Consider the following 20,796-nt stretch of genomic DNA (forward strand, 5'->3'; position numbering starts at 1 on the left):
AATTCGTAGTTTTCACGAATTGTGTGAACGCAGATATTCGGAGGGGCGCGGGAGGTATGTCAATTGGTAGCCTAGCTCTAAGATTTCAGTCGTTATGGAGCGGACTGTGCGTGAGTTTTAAGCCGGGTCCATATTTCAAATGAATCATTGTAATGCGTAGCGTGAGGCAAAATTTTTTGAGACGTATAGGTATGATTTATGTCAAATGTAAACGTAACGACGTGCTCGGTTCCTACACAAAAACTTTTATCACATACGACGCACACTATCCGGAAGAGTCGTTATTTCAACGAACTTTACTATTTGTGTCGAATGAGATTTCCAAGTTTGGTCTTTCTTGCTTTACACTTCTTTTTGTGTGAATTAGAATTAAACAAAAACGTGCCGTTTCCATCTTTATTAATCACCTCATTATCAAATAGAAGGCTAAACAAACGAGAAGTTGTTGGATGAAGAATCTGTATGTAAATAGAACGTCGTAGTCTAGACGTTCGACAGATTGAAAAATGGATCGAGATGTGAGCGCGAGGAATTTTGAAGATAAAACGCAACGCACAGTTACAGTGAATTCAGAGCGTTGAGTGCCGATATTAGACGCAGCAACATGACACACGTCCAACAAATTTCTTTTACGAGTTCAAGTTTTTCCTGGCAATTTGATCTCCAGGAGAAGTGACATCAGTTAGCCTCCACGCAGTCCCAATTTAACATCTATGGACTTTTTCCTGTGGTAGAATCTAAAGTTTACGCTAACAAATCGATTTCCCTGGGTCAAGAAAATAACCATCACCAAATGGCAGCTATTACGGAGCATACATACGTACCAAGTCGTCATAGGCGATTTTAGTGCTCGATTAAATGAATACCGTGAGCACAACGGTTTACATTTGGATGATGTTTATAATTCTCAAGCAATGTATTTTAATATGTAATCAACATTTTTTCCAATAAACTCCTTACTCTTCTTAAAATTGGTTTTATAAATGTGAATTTTTATCAATATAGAAGAGTGTCCTCGCACAAAGTCCACAGTTTGTTCTTCCAAGAACCAGCGATATTTCAGATCGTCTATGATGACTATAACATGTAGATGGCTTCTTAAATAACCGTGTCTGGTTAAAATTCCAGCCGCCAGTCGTATTTCGCGCTTAAATGGTTAATAAGACAAGAAGAAGGCTTTTCTAAGCGTGCCTTAGCTTGTTTCATACCAGTGTTTCCATTTGTCGGGTGAGCAGATTTCTCAGCGATATGAAAATCGAAAACTCTGAGTATCGGGAGCGTATCAGTGATCAGACACGTAAACGAGCTGAACATTGCGACCATCACTCACCAGTTCCTGTAAGACTTTTTGTTCACATTCTAGCACAAGCTTAGAACACACATTAAGACTTTTATAGCAGCTCAGCTGTGTCACCACACTTTGATTTGGAAGACTAGATAATGTTCCACAATCGAAAAACCATTCATTTAGAAGCCACCCATAAACCAGATGGGCTGTATCATTAAATATTACAGGCTTCGTATTCACTTATATCAAATCTTAACGATTTACCATTTCTTTCCACTTTGTTTTCATAAATTTTCTTCAGTATTTTTAATTTCTTGCATATTTTTAGAGTTACGCTCCACTAAAAAGGAAGTATCCTAATTTCACCAGGAAGATTCACTTGATGGCAGGTGACGCAGCCTTACCGAATCTAGGTTTGTGCGAGGAAGATATTGAAAGGATCAAATCAGAAGTCGATTGCGTGTTTCATTACGCAGCTACAGTGAGGTTCGACGAGAAACTCAGAATAGCGACTTATATAAACGTTAGAGCAGTAAGAGATCTCATACGAATAGCTAAGGATATCAAAAAATTAAGGGTAAGTGTTGAATTAAACAGAATGAACGGTAAATGAAATATAAATCAGTTCAAGTTTTGTGTGAAACGTAAAAACTGATTTGGAAAACTAGAACGGAAAGGAGGGCCACATCTTTTTGTTCAGTTTCAATTCCATTTCAGTTTAGTAGATTTCTTCTTCTAAACACTTTCTGCTTCTTTACAATAGGTGTCACTAGTTGAAGAAGTATTCCAAACAAAGTAATTAGTATGTGACAACGAATTTATTTTTAAGAAACAAGCTTTACTTTATTGGAGTTATGCGTTTTTTTCAGTCCAAGAGCGATAAGACAATCTTCATCCATGATATTATTTAATAATGACACTTTGAACAGGAAGTATACGTCTTTAAATCTTAATTATCGACAAAGGCGGAAATGAAAACTGATATGACCGTGTAAAATGTTTTCTGAACAACAAAATAATTGTCAAAAATGAGGAATTAACGTTTTATTTAAGCAAATAATTAGTTATATTTGGAAATAGACATTTTTATTACTAATTTATGTTAATATATTCTTCAAACAATATAAATAACATTTTTATAAACCTAAGTTATGACGAAAAAAAGTATAAGCTCGTAAAAATTAAATCCAAAAAAACCAATACATCCTCCAGTGAAACATTAGCATTTATTAAGCTAATTATTTCATATTTTCGAACACAGAAGCAAATTATAATTATTTTAAATAGTAGTTGTTGTATAGAAATTGTTTACAACAAAAAAATTCTTAAATTATAGACAATATTTTAACTAATCCTTTGTAGTAGAAAACTGTATTCAAGGAGTTTATTTAAATACATTTAAGTAGTATTTTCTGTAGATACTAGAACCCCAACGGTTGAAATTACAATTATAACAGCATAGAACGACAATTAAATGACATATTTGTATTAATCTGAAGGTAAATTATTTAAACAATGTCAGTTCTAATATGATTGGTGTACTAAAATGAATCAGAACTCAAGTTTACTTGAGTTATAGGTCTTTATATAAATCAACAAGAAATTCTGAGACAGGGAGTTATTTAAATGAATTTCACCACGAATCAACGGCTATTTTCCATTGAATCATTAACGTCTTTATTAGACTCAATTTTGAGATTTTCCTGTAGATACCAGCACCCCAACGGTTGAATTTAGAAATAAAACGAGCTTAGGAAAAAATGTGAACATCATAGAAGGACAATTAGAGGACATATTTGTTATTTAGAAAAATGTATTAGATGCATGATCCTATTATAGTGTGAAATGATTAAAAAAAAGAGGAAGACAATAAATTTCAAAAAGTAGACAAATCAAACACGAGTTCTAACTAGAAAACTGTGTTTGTTACATGAAATACAATGAAAACTAAAAATAAAACAACATAAAAAAACAAGATTCGTATCAATCTAAGCTGAAATATTTAAATAATATCAGTTCTTCTTTTTAAGGTTGGGAAGGCATCAGCTGTCAGGGCTGTTGGGCCCGTTTTGTAGTGACTATCCGACTTCCTATCTATTTATGGTTCGTGTTTGGGTTTATTTATACTGTAGACTTGTTGCTACTGACCAAGTTCTAGGATTATAAGTTATTGCTTGAGGCACTTATAAATTTTGATTATAAGTTTTATGTTTTTAGTGCTTTGAAATTTAAACACTATGTTTTTCACTGAGAATGAACTGTAAAGTCTATTAAATTCTATTTATCGAAGAATAATAGTAAACCAAAACATATTCGTGCATAGTGCACGTGATCAGGGTTGAAAACTCAAAAAGTCGAGCTTGTAACAGGACCGTATTCCGCACTTAAGAAATAATTTGCGCTTTCATACATACGTCTCGTTGCGAACACCAGGAATGCTACCCATGTTCCAAGTAGTGAATTGTTCTATTTTCTTCTCGGAATTTCTTAATGTTCCTAAGGTATTGTCGCCTTCACATAAGTATTATTGCTTTTTCTACTAATAAACAACTATTCCTTCCCTGTTTTTTGTATTTAATTTCCATTTCTTTCAATAAATTATAAAATGTTGATCTTTCAAAATCCTTATCTTCGTTAATTACTCTCAGAATTTTATCCACTGTAGGTACATATCTCTTTGCTGGATAAGTTTGCCCCCGTGTAAAACCAGGGGTTTTTTCTAGGAGAGTTGATAAATTGTGATAATTTTTAATGGACTGTACCACATCTGAATTGGGTCCGGCAGGGAGGATGAAACATCTGATGGTCCTTCTTAGAATTATAATAAAAAAAATCATATGCTAGGCGTTAAAACGCGAGCGTCGAACATAAAAATCGGCAATTTCTCAGCGCGAACTTGAACGCGAGCGTTGGTGTTTATAAATCACGATGCGAGCGCAAAAGTTTGAAATTGATCTGTATACGAATCTATATTATATAACCAAACAAATAATTCGAAGATTATTGTTAAAGGTAAAAATATATCTCTCAAAATCGAACTATGAACCTAGCAGGATAATAATTCATTACTTATATTAGAGAAACTGTATAAAAATTCATAATTTCCAATATTTCAGTTCTATATATACCTCAACAAGCAATTATTATATCGCAAAATAATTCATAATGGTTAAAATGAAAGAACATTAACGTCACTGTTCCTTGAAGCGTTGGACAACGTTTTTCTTTTAAAACCAATTTTGCTTTAAAAAAACAATCTAGTAGGAAATTACAACGATTAATATTGAGCATACTATATATTTATAATAAAATAGCAGTTTGATTAACTATAAAAGTTTGTTTAAATTTCTTAAATTCTCATTTCTTAGACATTTTGGTATGTTTATGTTTCTAAATCGTCTTGATTTTAGGTCTCTTTTAAAATTTAAAATTGATTTCTCTATTTATGAAGACATATAAAAATAAATTTGACGTTTCGTATTAATCAGTAGATCACCTAAATCATAAATATCATTAACATTCGTTAATGCAGTTCTATTTTTTTATCATATTGATGACCTTTTATCTATTTTTTAAACACTGAGATGTCTGCCCTATGTAGAAAGCATCATTACAATGTACTTGATATATTATTTTGATAAAAACCGCAACAGGTCAAAACGTCAAATTTTTATCTGTCTTTAAAAATAATAAAAAACCAATTTTAAATCAGAAAATATCTTAAATTATGATTATTTAGAAATATAAAAAGTCTTTCTTCTTTGACTATAAATCCCAGCAGTAGTCAGGAAGCTTTGAAAAGAGAGAGATTTGAAATTTAAAAAAAAATCGTATATACAACTAAAAAGCAATGAATTAAGAATCTATTAAATCTTGGTTTATACAACTAAAATTAAAAATTTTACATTAAAATAACAATTTTAATTACTAGTTGAAAGACATTGAGATGGTACTTGCAGTTACTGTATAAACCAAAAAATTGCCACCAAGAAAGTTTATTAATTTGAAATTTGTTTCCATTTTAGCTTCATAAACCAAACTTTTGACAAAACATTTTTGTAAACAGTTCTGAGTAAGGTAAGGTGAAGAACTAAAAAAATAACATTTATTTTCAGGCATTCGTACATATTTCCACGGCTTATTCTAATTGTGTCCAATCTACAATAGAGGAAAAATTTTACGACCCCCCAATAATGGCGGATAAATTAATAACATTAGTGGATTGCTTGAATGACAATCAACTAGATGCCATAACTAAATCGTAAGTGTTATAATTTTTTTTTCTACGACCGTGCGTTTTAACCCACTTTCCCGCACGCATTTTAGCTTTGAAAGTGTCACTTTCCCGCACTAGTGCGGGAAAGTAAAATTATACAAATTTTGACTTTATTAGATAGTTTTTTACTTCTGAGATTATAACTATTGTTACTACAGGTAAATAAATATTTACGAAATAGTCCATCAAACAAAATTTAAACCTTTTCTAGCTTTTTGTAGCATTTTTAATTTTTTGAAAATATAAAATAATACAGATATTTTTTATATAACCATGTAATTGTTACTAAAACGTCAAAGTTGTTCAAAACGTCTTGGAAGTGACCGAATAAGTGCAATCTTCTTCTAAATTAAACCACATTAAACCGAATCCGATACAATAATATTAATTCATCATCAACCGAGGAAGAACTTCCCGAAGCCATTTTGAAGGCTGCAAATGAAACTAATTCTTGCCAACTGACTTAAAACCGTTGCCGTCACCGTCATCGTCATCTTTATGCGACCTGCAACCGATGCCATCCATCCTCATCGACGTCATCTACCCTCCAGTTGAAACCAAATAACTCCACTGGATAGGCAATTCTTACTAGTCTACAGAATGCAACAAATTGTGTTTTCAATATTAATATTTATAATGATTAGTAGTTTTTAGTTAAAGTTTTGTATATTATTATGTTTGTTGGAATAAAATAATTTTTGAAAAATGGGTTGGTACACTTTTTGTATATACGGTCGTAGAAAAAAAAATGTTCCTAACTCATGCGTAAAGTGTCTTTCCCGCACTTGACCGCTTGCCCGAACTCCGCTCCGCGTCGTTCGGGACAACTGCAGTCGCGTGCGGGAAAGTATCACTTTCCCGACTTGTTAGGAAAATAACTATTTCTATATTGCTTTAATTAAGCAGTGTTGTCAGATTAAAAATTATAAAGTTCCCGGTATTCAGTAAGATTTTTTATTCTTGGTTACTTCTTACGTAGGGGAGACCGAAGAGGGTTGTGATAATTTTTACTAAGAGCAACATATCTCAATAAAAAAACATACCACAATTATAAACGTTATGCCATAATTATTATATCCACGAAAACTTAAACAACTTCTATTATCACACTCCTAGCACCGAGGTAAGTTGTGACAGATACCAAGATTAGTTGTGACAGCTATGTACTTAGACTATATTTGACAGATAAATATATTTTTGTAATGTATTATAAACAAAACGCGTTTTTTGCCTGGAAGTACATTTAAAATAACAGTAAGAAACAATAACATGAGGTATTAAACATCAAAATAACAAATATTAACTCTGTTATCTGTATTCATGTTTTCATAACGAGGTCAATCAAAAATCATAATCTAATCTCACAACCAGTTATGACAGATATATTGCAGCTCGACCCCCAGTGCAATCTTCCAGCCTTTACATTCCAGTCACTAAACCCACTTCTCATTTGGTCTGTTATTCATTCAAGGCAGCAATAATAAGCATTAGTTAGTCTGCTTCTTGACTTTTTACAGTATCTTATTTTCTTCATTTGAAACACGCTCTTTCACACTATTTAACTTTCTACCAAATTCTATGGCAGCTGTTTCATCCTTTTTAGGTGTGTCGGGAAGAATAACTAATTTGATCATATGCCTATTAGGTTGGGTCTGTTTTCTTAATGTAGCCTTTAGCAACGACCTTACTTATTCTGGCGAGAACACTTTGGAAGTGGTAAGAGGAGAACGAGCTGTAGAAGTGGAGACAAGGGGTTTATTGGCGTTACGGCTTGTCAAATGTAGATTGCTAGATATCGTGGCATGATCTGATCATAGTTTATTGAAGATTTGACGATTGTTCTAGTTCTGGATAGGGCAAAATACGATCAGTGACTTGACTTTGGAGAAGGGAGAAATTCGCAAAGATATCTATATTAACAGGCCATGTTCCAGTTGCAAATAAAACGGAAATGGTATTCCGTGCAGTGAACGCCACATCAAATGCTGATTTTGTTACAGATGGATATCATAGATACTAATGCCTTTCCTACCATTAGATCCCCTCCGATGGTCGTAAGATGTATTAATTGCCTTCTTTAAAGGCTCAATTTAATGGTTGTAGCTTATGTTTGCAGTTTGGGGCAAATGTCAATAAGAAAATCCCATTATCTCTGCAGAATTCAATATTTTCCTTGAATCTTTTGATCGCCCGACGTGATTTTTAAAATGTTCAAGGAAAAAGTGGAAGTAATATTCTTGCATCCATCTCGATTCGTTGGCTGTTCTTACGAAACCAGCTGGGATATCATGAATGAAATCTTCTTGGAATCTCTTTCGTCGAAATAAAAACATAGGGGGTATGTAATTGCCTATAGTGTTTCCAGAAAAGACAGATGTCATCGCACTGACTTGTTTTCCCGCATGCCGTACTATTACTGTGAGGCTTTTGAACAGTGGTTATCCCTGGTTCATCGACGTTCTAAATATTTTTTGCCTAAAGATTATATTTGCTGAAAACGCCTATGAGGTTTTCAGAGAAAGCAATTGTTTTATTAAAGCTTGTGGCTTGTGGTAATTTTAACGATATATTCGGATGTCGTTACATAAAAAGCTTGATTCACATTTCTTCTTCTTTCTTATTTTCTTCCCACGACGCCGGTTTTTTTTATTATATATTCCTGCTGACATAAAGGCAATACTGCTTGTTTATTTTGTGCACACATCAACAAATACTCGCATACCTAAATATCATTGTTTCAATGCTATAGAATTGGTAGTTTTTAAAATATTTGCCTTTAAAGGTATTCTAAAGGGGAAAAGGGAAGTATTTATCTCTATAGCACCCCTCTATTAATGGAAGAAACTGTCCTTCAGCACTTTAACAAATATTGGAAGATGTTAAAACTATTGAATGATTTTTTTGTATATGGGTAACATTTTATACAAGTATTTTGGGTTATATCATCATATTTTGTAAATTTCTTCATTAACCAATTTTTTTTTCGAATATATTTATAAACCTATTTTATCTTATCTTTGATAATTCTCAGAATGTTGGAAATTCGAAAGCTGCAATTTTACAAATTTCAGAATTTATAATAAAATTAACCATTATAAATAGCAAATTCATCATAAAATGCAAAAATTGAGTTTGAAAACAGTTTTTTCGGCGTTCTGTGAAGATAGAAAATTCATTATATGATTGTAACGCAGGCCACTCGACCAATCGAAAATAATCGATTAACGTTTTTCATTCGTAACTCATCGTATACTTTGCAATGGGCTTAACTTTTTTTTCTTATCTAAAGCAGCAATTACAAAATTCAATGACAAATTTGAGACATAATATTTAAATTTTACACCTACAACACTCAATCAAGAATCAATTTTCACTTGCTTCATGTTTATTTGTATTTCGAACCAATTCGAATACAAACGTTGTTAATACCTTTAAACAAACAATAAACACTACGAACAACTAGAATTAATCCAAAACCGGACCTGCATATAAAAACTCACATACATTAATGATAGAATTTTAGGTTATATATCAAAACGGTAATTCTACTGTGAAAACGATAGATCTGACAACACTGTAATTGAGTAATTGTTTCGTCTTCTTTTATGAGGAGATACGTATGAATGAATATATGACAATGTGGCTGTTCGTCAAACGAAAGAATGAGTTTCATAAATAAAAATTTGAAATGATTTTTTTTTCAGCTTACTTGGAGACTTTCCTAACACGTATGCATTTACGAAATGCATAGCGGAAGATATTCTTAGAACTGAAGGAAAAAAGTTACCAATAGCACTATATAGGCCATCTATTGGTAAGATAAAGCAATAGATAATTCAATTAACTTTGTTAACGTAGCGACTATGTATAGAACTATTCAATTCATATTTTGTTCAGGGGGTCTTTTTAAAATATGTTGGTGATCCTGTCGCTAAATTGCGCAAGCGTCTGCCCAATAGAGGCAGGCAAAGAAACGTGGACGAAAATAGGTTGCGAACAAGCAAAAGTACATGCACATATATTTTTGGGAACTACCTATACGAGACTGTTCATCAATAAGCGTCTCTATGTTTGATTGGGTTTGAAAACAGTGTTTTAATGGACTAAAGATCATTCAACTCTTATTAGTATATGTTTTTATTCTCTAAAGAACTTAAATTATGAAAAATATTATGAAAATTTTTAAAGATCATTACATGGTATTAACATTTCGGACAAATGGCCGCCGCGGTTGTTCTTGATAAAGTACATTCTAGGCATGCAATTTCGATAGTGTCACTGATAAACCAAACAATGTTGATCTTCAAGGAGTTGATTGCTGCTGGTTTATCAACATAAACTAACGATTCCCCTCGGTCCTTGGGAAACAATCGAAAAATGTCAAACCTTGGAGAACAATTGATTGGTCCAATTCTCGAAATCAAAAAATTGCCACATTTTGAGTCAGTAATCGGTCTAGCATCCACTTCAATATGGAATTAGTAGAGAAGACAAGCCAATATTGTCAAAAAAGCGGTAGGGTATCAATGCTGCCGGATCTACGTCTTTGTACTAGAGATCTAGATCTCTGCTTTGAATTCTACGACCACCTATGAACCACGGTCTTTTGAACGGAAGCAATTGGATGTAGGAGGTGCACACACAAAGATAGGAGATTCTCCGCAGTTCCCTGGCGGTAGGCGATTATAAGCGCAAATAATTTTCTTCGTTTTTAAATAATTATTGACATAAACACAACGTGTTGCAACTTGTTATAAGCGTGAATCGGCGCAGGCTATTTTACTGGAATGGATTTTTAGTTGTTGGCTGCTGGTTTTCGGAGTCGGTCGCGTCTTTTCAGTAGATAATAAAATTGATGCGGCAATTCTGTTTGCTACTGTTTTTACAAGACCTGAATTATGGGACGAATGGCTTAAGACTAATTGAAGAAAAAGTAGACTTTACTCTCCTAATAGTAATCACTAGTCTTTTTTCGGGAAGAATTGGCTGTTTATATCAGTTGCACTAATTTTTGTCAGGCGGTGTGCAGTTTTTCGTGAGATATAATGAAAGGTATTCAACATCATTCATATGTTCCATCAAAAATAAAAATAAGAGATTATATTCTTCATAATGTTATTTTTTATTAAGGGTGTATTCCTTGTCTTCTTCTTTGTATTTTTAAAAAGACATTATCCATCAACATAAATTCTGCGTCGGAAAATGAAGTAGACACCTTGCCGGTATATATTTTTTAGACGACGCCATCTGAAAGTTGTTCGTTCTGTATTCATTTACATACCGAAAGTTGCGTTTTGTGTGTTCCATGTAGTGAAAATGACTGTTCCGTATTGCAAAACACTTTCGGGACACACTGGAGAAAAAAACTTTAACTTCCCTAAATGTGACCCTAGCCACTACAATGTTGACAGTTGACAGTTTCACTTCGATGATTTTGCATAACCCTAAAGATGAATAACAATGAATGATGATGAAAAAGGAAACATCAGCGATGAAGAGTTACTCGAATACACGCCACCTGATCTCATCGAAGAAAGCAATGCGGCCGTTCTTAATTCGTTGCCGGATAAATCTCATACAAGGTACGAAAAACATTACGAGCTCTTTATGAAGTGGCGTCACCAGAAAAAGGCGGAAAACCCAACGGAAAACGTAGCGCTCTTTTATTTTTCAGAAAAATCTAGAATCTGGAAAAGTTTTACTTCATGGTCTACATTCTCGATGATTAAAAGTACTCTCGCAATAAAACAAGATGTTCACATCAACAAATATCCAAAATTCATAAAGTGTACAAAGGATACAGTGCAAAAAAATCAAAAACAGAGAAAATATAATAGAATTCTTATGCGTCCTCTAAAAAATGTTGTGTACGCCGCGGCTGAAATGCTACTTTGTTGGACTCGTCTGTTTTCAGACTCGTCCAACAAAGTAGCACTTTCAGTCCTTGGCATACAAATAACTATTCTATTGATCTGTAACCAGTACTCTTTATGTCCGTTACTAGCAACTGAAACAGATTCAGCGTTGAAAGTAACCATTGGAAACTGCTTCCTTTGTTAGTGCTTTGCATTTATTACAATCAGCGTTTGTTTTTCTTGTCATTGTGTCTTGTCTTGTCTTGTTCCCGTTACAAAATCACTGTAACGCGATTTTGAATGAACAATTCCTGCAAGCAACGATGAAGTGATAAATTTACATATTCTTCCACACTTTCGTTGATACGTTTATATTCTCTTGACCAAGTACATATCTTCGACATATCTTGGTATCATTGAACCATTTCGAAAGTATCTAGTGAACGATGTACGAAAATCTATGCGTAAAAACCACGAAATTGAGCAAATTATAGTTTATTTCAGAAATGTATAGAGTAACAAAATCTCATTAGGTATTCAAAGGGACCAAAGAGTGACCCAACGAATATTTAAGCCACTTTCATAGTTTGGCATTGATTTCATTGTAAAAAAAATTTTTTTATCAAGTGCAGGTAGTACTACCCGGGTTGGGGTCAATTTATGGGTTTAGACTATTGTTATCCATTCACAAACACTGAAAATAATGTGCCAAAGGCGTGCCGATAGGATACTCGTAAAAATGAAAAAAATTTATTTTAACAGAATAAAAATTAGGCATTATGTATACAGTATTAGGTACACTTATTTTTTATTGAACATTATACAAAAAATACATTATACAGAAATTAAATTGTAAAAAATCATAATATTCTTCGTCATCTGAGGTACTGTCATCTCCTCTTGACGTCATAATTAACGGGTAGACGGTCCGATCGATCAAGTAGTCAAGATCCTCTTCTTTAATGACATGCTGGACTGCTTTTCGCCAGTTCTCTGGTGTCACCTCCTTAATGGCTTGATCAAACAGTAGCTTAACGTCTTTCATTTTGAATGTCGTGTTGTGTCTTGCTACAAATCCTTTCACTTGCGCCCTTATAAGTTGTAGAGGATTTAGTTCGCAATGATATGGCGATGTGGGCAGCACAGTTACACTATGTTTTCTGCTATATCTTCCACGGCGTATTTCATAAAACGATGTGTAAATTTGCTATAGCTAATAGTTCTTTTTTTATAAAATTATCTTCAAATTCGATACTTTTGGTGGTTAATAGTCAATAATTTCTTGTTTTCTCCAAGATGAAGTTGGAGTCTTCTCTATGCGTCGAGAATGATAACTTGTGTTATCCATAACTACTACTGAATCAGCCGGAAGATATTTTATCATTTCAACAAAATAATCTTCAAAAACATCCGAATCCATGTCCCCGTGGTAATCTCCCGTATGGCACGACTGAAAGGTTAGCAAAACCTTCTTTTAAAAATTCCTCTCCTCTTCCAATATGGACGATTATTAGTCTTTTCCCTTTACCTGAAGGTACCTTAATACCCGTTGACAGGCCTTCCATGAAAGCTTGGCGAGCACTGGTTATATTTTTGTCTTGCTACATTTTTCGTACTGTATAACCTTCATCAATCCTCGTCTCATCAAGATAAAAGATTTTCTTTTGCTCTGTTCTGTACTGCTTTATACTTTTTAAGTATTTTCTTCGCCAGCAAACAATTTCATCGCTTTCCAGTAAAAGTGCTTTACTGTTATGCTTTTCCCAGGCAAAATTCATATTTCTCAAATTGGTCCATCCTGGCCAAGCTCCATTAAAATCTTATCTAGGGTGGGTATTTCTTTTTTAAAATAAAAAGAGTGAACTTTTCTTCGAATTACACTTTTGATGTTTTCGTCAAGGACTTTTACTAGTCTGCCTGGACTTTTCTTGGGAGGTTCCACTTGGCCTGCTATCTTTCTCCCCCGCAATAATTTAAAAACGGTGGACTTTCCAACTCCAGTCATTCGGGATCATCGGTCGACAGTTTCTTGTCCAGTAAATTTCGGGTAATCGTATTTTATCCAATCGTGTACATTTGAAATAAAAAGGTTTTCATTCGCTGATAGTGGAGAATTATTGGAACATCTTTTCGTTGGTGTAAATGTTGCCATTTTATTACTAATCTTATAATACGGCTTAACAGCAAAACGCAAAGCTCAAATGTATAATCTACTACCTAAGTAATCCTCACACAATATTTCAATACCTACACCTATGGCCGACACCGAAATTGAGCCGAACTGGACGGAATACTCCATTTTAGTGCTCTATACATTTCTGAAATAGACTATAATAACTAATTTTTGCGAGTTATGCTACGGAAAATATAAAAGTGCTGTCAACTGTGAAAAAGAAAAACACTGTTTATACTTTTAATATATTTATAGTGATTGCTACTTTGAAAGAACCAGTTGCTGGTTGGATCAACAATGTGTATGGTGCTACGGGGGTGTTAATAGGTGTGGCTATTGGGTTGTTGAGAACGTTAAGGGGAAATCCTAAAAATTATGCAGATATGGTACCAGCTGATTACGTCATTAATGGTGTTTTAGCCAGCGCTTGGGATGTAGCTTGTATAAAGTAAGTATACACATTTTTATTGTTTATGTATGAATAATTATATAATTGTTTTTTCTTCATCTTGAGTCTTTTCTGATTGAAAATTAGTTTTTGAAACAATTGAAATATTGATGATCTCAAAATATTTTGTTAAAATCACTAATTTTCAATGAGAATAAACTAGAAATCAACAAAAATTGGCAATTATAACATTTAGAATGATCTAAGAAATAAGATATTGAAGAAATGTATTTTTTGTTATTTTTTTTATAATATTATCATATTTTCTGACGTAATCCGTTATTTTAATGTATTTAAAAGAAAATTTGACAACAATGCTTCGAGTTAGAATGCTTATGGAGCTACTAGAATCAGCTGGTCACTTCAAATCACATCAAAACTCTAAACTCTAAAAAATAAATGTGATTATAGCTTTCGAATATCGATAAATTCGAAATGATTACCCAGCTCTTAAAAAACTGACCACGATCCGACGCCCTATATCTTAAAAAAGAATCAATCAACAGTTCCCATTATAACTTTCAGTGGATATTTATTTTCTCTATAGTTCTCCGGTAACATTTTTAGTGGAAACCACGTGGATGCCACCAATGAAAATCTTGAAACCACGTGGATGCCACCAATGAAAATCTTGAAACCACGTGGATGCCACCAATGAAAATCTTGAAACCACGTGGATGCCACCAATGAAAATCTTGAAACCACTAGTGGGTGTCACACGGTTACCACGGAATAGTCACGTAGCTACCACGTAAATGTGAAACACTTATTGGATGGTTACTACGTTCCAATCACGTTTTAGGAATTTATCCCGCAACGATACAGCTACGTGTGAAAAACGCGATTCTTGAGAAGGTCCCATAGGAAGAAATCATAGGGTGTCAGATCACATGAACGTGCGAACCACTCAACGAATCCTCTTCCGCCTATTTATTCTCCAAAATTAACATTATGGTATTTCAGCACACATAACATTCGCCCACGGGAATCTCCGAGCATTTGCGGATAACTTTGGTCCGTAGCGTGACTTTTGAAAAAAGTTCGGACCCACGAGACTTCTCGCATCGATACCTACTCACACACACATAAACATTGGCCCGTTCAGCTTGACTTCATCCAACCACAAAATAGAATGCTGTAACTGCTGATCATTGCATCCGAGGTACCACTCGGATGCAATGATTGGTTCGGCTACTCAACTAACCTAACCTAACCTGTTTCCAAATTTTCGTTAGTTGTTACAGATACCGATCGCCCGAACGCGGCGCGTCGGCAACAAAGCCCGTTTTTAAGAATTTCTGGTACTTCTTCCTCACTGTTGATCGATTTGATAGCGTCGAGAGAAAACTTTTTTTGCAGTGTGAATTTGTATCGATTATTCATTCTGAAAACACGTCTACTCGACGAGCACATGTTATCATGACATAGATACAACTGTCTGAAGTACGAACATGCCGATTTTTAGAGAGCGTTGCCTGATTTATGCCGACCTCTGTATAATCCGTTCCTGGGATGTGACCGCCTAGCATATCAAGTTTTAGTAATTGTAATTTTAATTTAAAAAACAGACCATACCGCAAACTTTATAAACAACTCCCAATATTGTTTTAGAACTATGAATGATAACAAAGAATTACGAGAGGAAAGCAGCAGAGAAGAGCAATTTGATAAAGAAATACCCGTATATAATTATGTGAGTACACCCGAAAAACCCATAAGTTGGGGTGAGTAAACATATATTCTCAGTTTGGAAGAAAAATAATACAATTTTCATTTCTTTTTAGACGAATTTCAACGATTAAGTACAAAACACGCCACACAAATACCATCAGAAAAAGTTATTTGGCACAGCTATTTCAGGATGATTCAGAATAAATGGTTATTTTTGATAGCATCATTTTTGCTTCATACTATACCAGCTCACGTCGTCGATTTTATAGCAGTATGTGTCGGGAAGAAGCCCATGTGAGTATTGAACTTATTAGTCTGTCTATTAAAATTCAATCGATTTATCAACTATCTCAAATGTTTATTAATATTACCGGTATTTTGATGTATTTGATTATAAAGTATTCAAATGCTTTACTAAAATGAAATTACTATAAATAAAACTGAAACGCACGCTGCAGTTGCCAGATTGTAAACGCTCAATTTAAAGCACGATCTGCAATTCAAATCAATGATCGCAATCCAAATTGACTGACAATGTACGATATTTAGTGACGTATTGACGTAAAGAATCACAAAATTTTGACATCTTGATTGCGATCTTGTGATCACGATCATATTTGTACGCGTAAGCACAGGATCTATGTCATTTTGACAGTAGGCGCTGTGCAAATTGAATGTAGTGACTCGTTAAAAGATTTCTTCATCTATCTATTAGATTTAAATAAACACAAATTTCTCTTTTTTATGACCACTACTTAACCCAGTGCCTTTTTCGAATTATTTCCTTCAATGCTATGGTTAAGACAAGGGATACTTTAGCTTTAAAAATTATTTTACTTTATTACTTCATATTGCTGCGCATGTGTATTGTCACAGCGTGATCGATCGTTCAGTGATTGTAATCAAGGGCTACAGTGATTGTGGATTAATATGAAAACTGAAATGAGTTTAAAGGTAGGCAACCTGCAGTGGTAATGTATATCCATCCTTGTCTAAATCATGGTATTGAATAGAAAAACAAGAAACAAAAAGACATAGATATTATTGTACAGTATTATTATCATTAATAAGTGGTATTGATTCTCATTGTTGACAATATTATTTAGTCAATATAACATACGTTGTGTCTAAGATTACGTTGTTACAATGTTATTTATTACTTTACACAGAAGAAGGTGCTTAAACCTCAATGACACAAAAATAACTATAATCATTTTTACATATATAGGGTGTCCCATATATGAACCCACACAGTACAGGGCGTTTAGGGGAACTCGAAATTTGATGATGGGCGCAAGTAAACTGCCCCCAATCGTCATTGGGCTTACATATAGGCATCCACACTGTATCGGTTCTTGTGCGGGACACTATGAAAAACTAATTTTCATTTTCAGGTTAGTTAAAGGATACGCAAAAATAAATAAATTTGCCGATGTGTTGTCCTATTTTTGTCAACGACAGTGGGTTTTCACGAATAATAACATTCAGTTGTTATGGCAGAGATTGAATAAAAGAGATAAAGAATTATTCGAATTCAGTATGAAACTTCTGGACTGGGATTTGTATTTCTACACCTACACAAGAGGCGGTCGTTTGTACATCCTCGAAGATCCTCTCGAAACCATTCCAAAAGGAAAAATAAAGTACATCAAAATGCTTTGCGCTCATTATGCTTTAATGGCTTTCTTGTTGGCTGCATTCATCAAGATTATTATGATTATGTGTAATTTGATATTCTAAAATAAATTTTATATATAAATTACCATGTTTTATTTCGTAATTCAATATTTTCCTAGCAAATTTACAACGTATAAGCACCCACCTTGATATAACCCACCACAACGTATTTATTTCTTAACACTTTGACAGTCAATTACGAAAAAAAAACACTTATGCTAAGAGATTTATGTAAGAAAAAACTTTCCAAGTCTACATTTTATACCCTTTTCGTTTGTAACTGTATACAGTTTTTAAAGATATAATACTTTTAAATAATATTCTGAAATTGACCTTGGCAGTTAACGTGTTAAAAAGCGGTACTTGTAAATTGTATAATAACACCTTATGAAATCTTTCTTTTTGTGCGCAGCACGCGCAAATCACAAGGCGGAAACGGAATTGTTATTGGTTGACAACCGTCTCTATCGAGGGCACGCAATTCAAGAGGACTGTTTAGCACGTAAATCAAATAAAATGTATATACAAAATAAAATACAAAATAAATATACATAGCATTTTTCACATTTTGAACATTGACAATTTAATATTTCTTAACTTTTTACACTAGTTTCCATAATGATTGGTGAAATTCGGTGTCATTCTTAGCGCCATCTAGAAAATCTACTTCCAACTAAAAGTTTACTCAAGTTTGTACTACACAAAGCATATGTCTATGAGTTTTCTTACATTCTTCACTCCTTAGACATTTTTATATATTTTTCGTGATTATTTCCCTCGATTTCAGTTCTCTTTTCTATGAGGATAATTTTAAAATAGCATGCAAAAATTGACATTTTGACCTACTTCGGTTTTTATTAAAATTAAATCATTATATCACTTTATATACTAGTGCCGCCATCTGTTACTAGATAATTATAAGTTATGAATTCAAAGGCAGCAGAAGCTGAGCTCTGTACTGCAACGGATGTTGATGATCCTACAATAACGTCAGTTTAATGAAAATAATCGTAGTATTATTGATTAAAACTTGTTTTAAACCGTTCTTATCCCGATATCATACATGTATCAACAAGGAAAAAACTAAGGATTATAATTATCAAATTACAATGTATATATATGAAAGACCTTGCTATAAATATACCAAGACATGAAAATTTATTTATATAGCACCCATCCTGCCATTTAGCGGCACAAAACGCAGCTTACTATAATAGTATAAACTACCGGTTTTTATGTTTGAATATTATGCAATACAAAGTATCTAAACTATCATTTCCACTTATTTTCACAGGAAAAAATGAACAAGAGCGATTTTCCCAAACAATCATAAATATACTAAAAAACTTGGTATCAACATATGAATATATAAAAATTTATTAAAATAACACCTATTCTGCTATCTATTGGTGAATAGCTAAACACAAAATGCAGTTTACTATAATAGTATAAACTACCTGCTGTGATGTTTGAATATTATGCCACCTAAATTACGTCCACTATCATTTTCATTTATTTTCACAGGAAAAAAAGAAGAAGAGCGTTTTCCCGAAATAATCGAAACGATTTTGACATCGGCTGTTATCAATAATTACCGGTTCTAATGATCTTACAGATTGTTTGTGGGTCATTAAATTTTCATAAGTGAAAATGGTGTTAGAATTTATTTTATAAAAATAAAAATCTCAATGATAAACTTCGTAATTTGTAATGTAATAATACAATTAATCTTTAGTTAATAGTTGATGCAAGGTGAGTTGTATATTATGCTTACATATTTATGTCCTTCCATTTGTTCCTATTTAAAAATGATAAAATTTGGTTTAGTGTCTTTATATTTATTGAAACAGATTTCAAATCACTCGATGTATCTTAAACATATCAATAGAATGATTCAACTCCTTTTTTCCACAATACAAAGGTAAAATACATGTTTTCCTTTAAGTTATTGAATTTTCATACTTATCTATTTGTACCTTATTATTGAACAATATAATGTTCAATTATTACAATTGTTTTATAATGATTTACAGAATATAAATATTGTACTTTATGTGTAACTTTCTCAATTGATCCTCAATTAATTGGTAGTCAGGAATGAACATTGTTTTCCCCACTGATTCGAAATATTGCATCTTCGGAAGAAAACTGTATAATCTCAAATTGCAAGCATTGCAGGAGAGCATAAGTTCCACAGTAGATATAAATGTATTGAATGAAGTTTTGTAAATGGATCTCCAAGTGGAAATTTGTCACTATTCTATATAAAATGTGGGCGATTCTGAGCAATTCTATATAGTCAATGTAAAATTGTGTGTGCATGATCAAGATAGTAGCAAGTCTTGTGATTATTAAATTTATTATGATGAAAAGAACTCAGGGATACCATCTAAAATTCTTTTTAATTATTATTCTATTATTAATCTTACAAGCCCATTTTATTCTTTTTTTAGTGTTTGTTTACTGAATAAATTCGTTGTTTCTGTTTCAAATTGAACTTCGCCAGAAAAGGTGAATCAGAGCTCTGTTTATTCACAAGAATAAATATAGGCAGTCCGATTACCCAACAAGCTTATAATAATACATAATAAAACAATTGACCTTTTTAAGGATCATATGAAAACTTTTAGATCCAGTTTAATTTATTGGTTTGTTGATGCAAAATACATTGTTTTTGGTTCCATTTTTATCATGAAAAGTACATTAAAGTTTAAAATAATTGGTAACTTTAGATTTGCCAAGTGTTATTGATTATCAATACCTGGATGTTACCTTATTATTTGTTATTTCATTTATGCTTTTTTACCCATTTTTTAGTATCTTTTCACTTGTATTGATTTAGACATTATGATATTGATATCTTTGAAGATGAACTAGGAATAGTTTTGTGATTGGTATAGACTTAAATCTCGATAAGCTATTATACTGTAATCTTTAAAATATTAGAAAACTGATAAACAATAAACTATGCTCTTATTTATAATATAATAACTTGATATTTGAATCCCATTCATGCAATCTGGTACGTTATTTAGGGCATAGTTGTGGGTCTAGATGAGGGTGGAAACATGTATGCCATTATGTGTGACCTAACTTATGACTTTCACTGGGTGAGCTCAGACATTTTGTTAATTAAGATGGAACACTACAGACTCAGATGTAGGAAGTTGGATCTGTTTGAACCTTATTTGGAAAATCGACAATACAACACCTCTGAATTTAGTCAGGTATTTTAGTCCGGTCAATTTAGACATTCCAGATTACATGAGAAATGAAAATTTGTGAAATTGTTCAAAATATAATTAAAAATAAAATTTATATATTTATATTTAAGGTCTAAGGTCAAGAAAATGAGATTTCGCGATTTTCAGCAAAAAGGTAAAATCATCAAAATACATTAGACAAAAA

At 32.9% G+C, this 20,796-nt stretch overlaps 2 protein-coding genes across 2 annotated transcripts in view; both read left to right on the forward strand.

Annotated features, from left to right (window-relative positions):
• The window catches only part of LOC130443031 (fatty acyl-CoA reductase wat-like), a 31,905-nt gene extending 14,435 nt beyond the window's left edge, over positions 1 to 17,470 (forward strand). Inside the window, exons 3-9 of the mRNA XM_056777478.1 lie at positions 1,617 to 1,865; positions 5,404 to 5,549; positions 9,269 to 9,378; positions 13,848 to 14,040; positions 15,652 to 15,764; positions 15,825 to 16,005; positions 17,106 to 17,470. Of these exons, the coding sequence (XP_056633456.1) occupies positions 1,617 to 1,865; positions 5,404 to 5,549; positions 9,269 to 9,378; positions 13,848 to 14,040; positions 15,652 to 15,764; positions 15,825 to 16,005; positions 17,106 to 17,451 (1,338 nt within the window). The 3' untranslated portion in view covers positions 17,452 to 17,470. The remainder of the gene's footprint in view (positions 1 to 1,616; positions 1,866 to 5,403; positions 5,550 to 9,268; positions 9,379 to 13,847; positions 14,041 to 15,651; positions 15,765 to 15,824; positions 16,006 to 17,105) is intronic.
• Positions 17,471 to 18,915: 1,445 nt separating this feature from the next.
• LOC130442679 (biotin--protein ligase) overlaps positions 18,916 to 20,796 on the forward strand; it is a 28,670-nt gene continuing 26,789 nt past the window's right edge. The window contains exon 1 of the mRNA XM_056776996.1: positions 18,916 to 19,140. The gene's annotated coding sequence lies outside the window, so the exon portion shown is untranslated. The remainder of the gene's footprint in view (positions 19,141 to 20,796) is intronic.

Source organism: Diorhabda sublineata, chromosome 4, assembly GCF_026230105.1.
Source record: "Diorhabda sublineata isolate icDioSubl1.1 chromosome 4, icDioSubl1.1, whole genome shotgun sequence".
NCBI lineage: Eukaryota > Metazoa > Arthropoda > Insecta > Coleoptera > Chrysomelidae > Diorhabda > Diorhabda sublineata.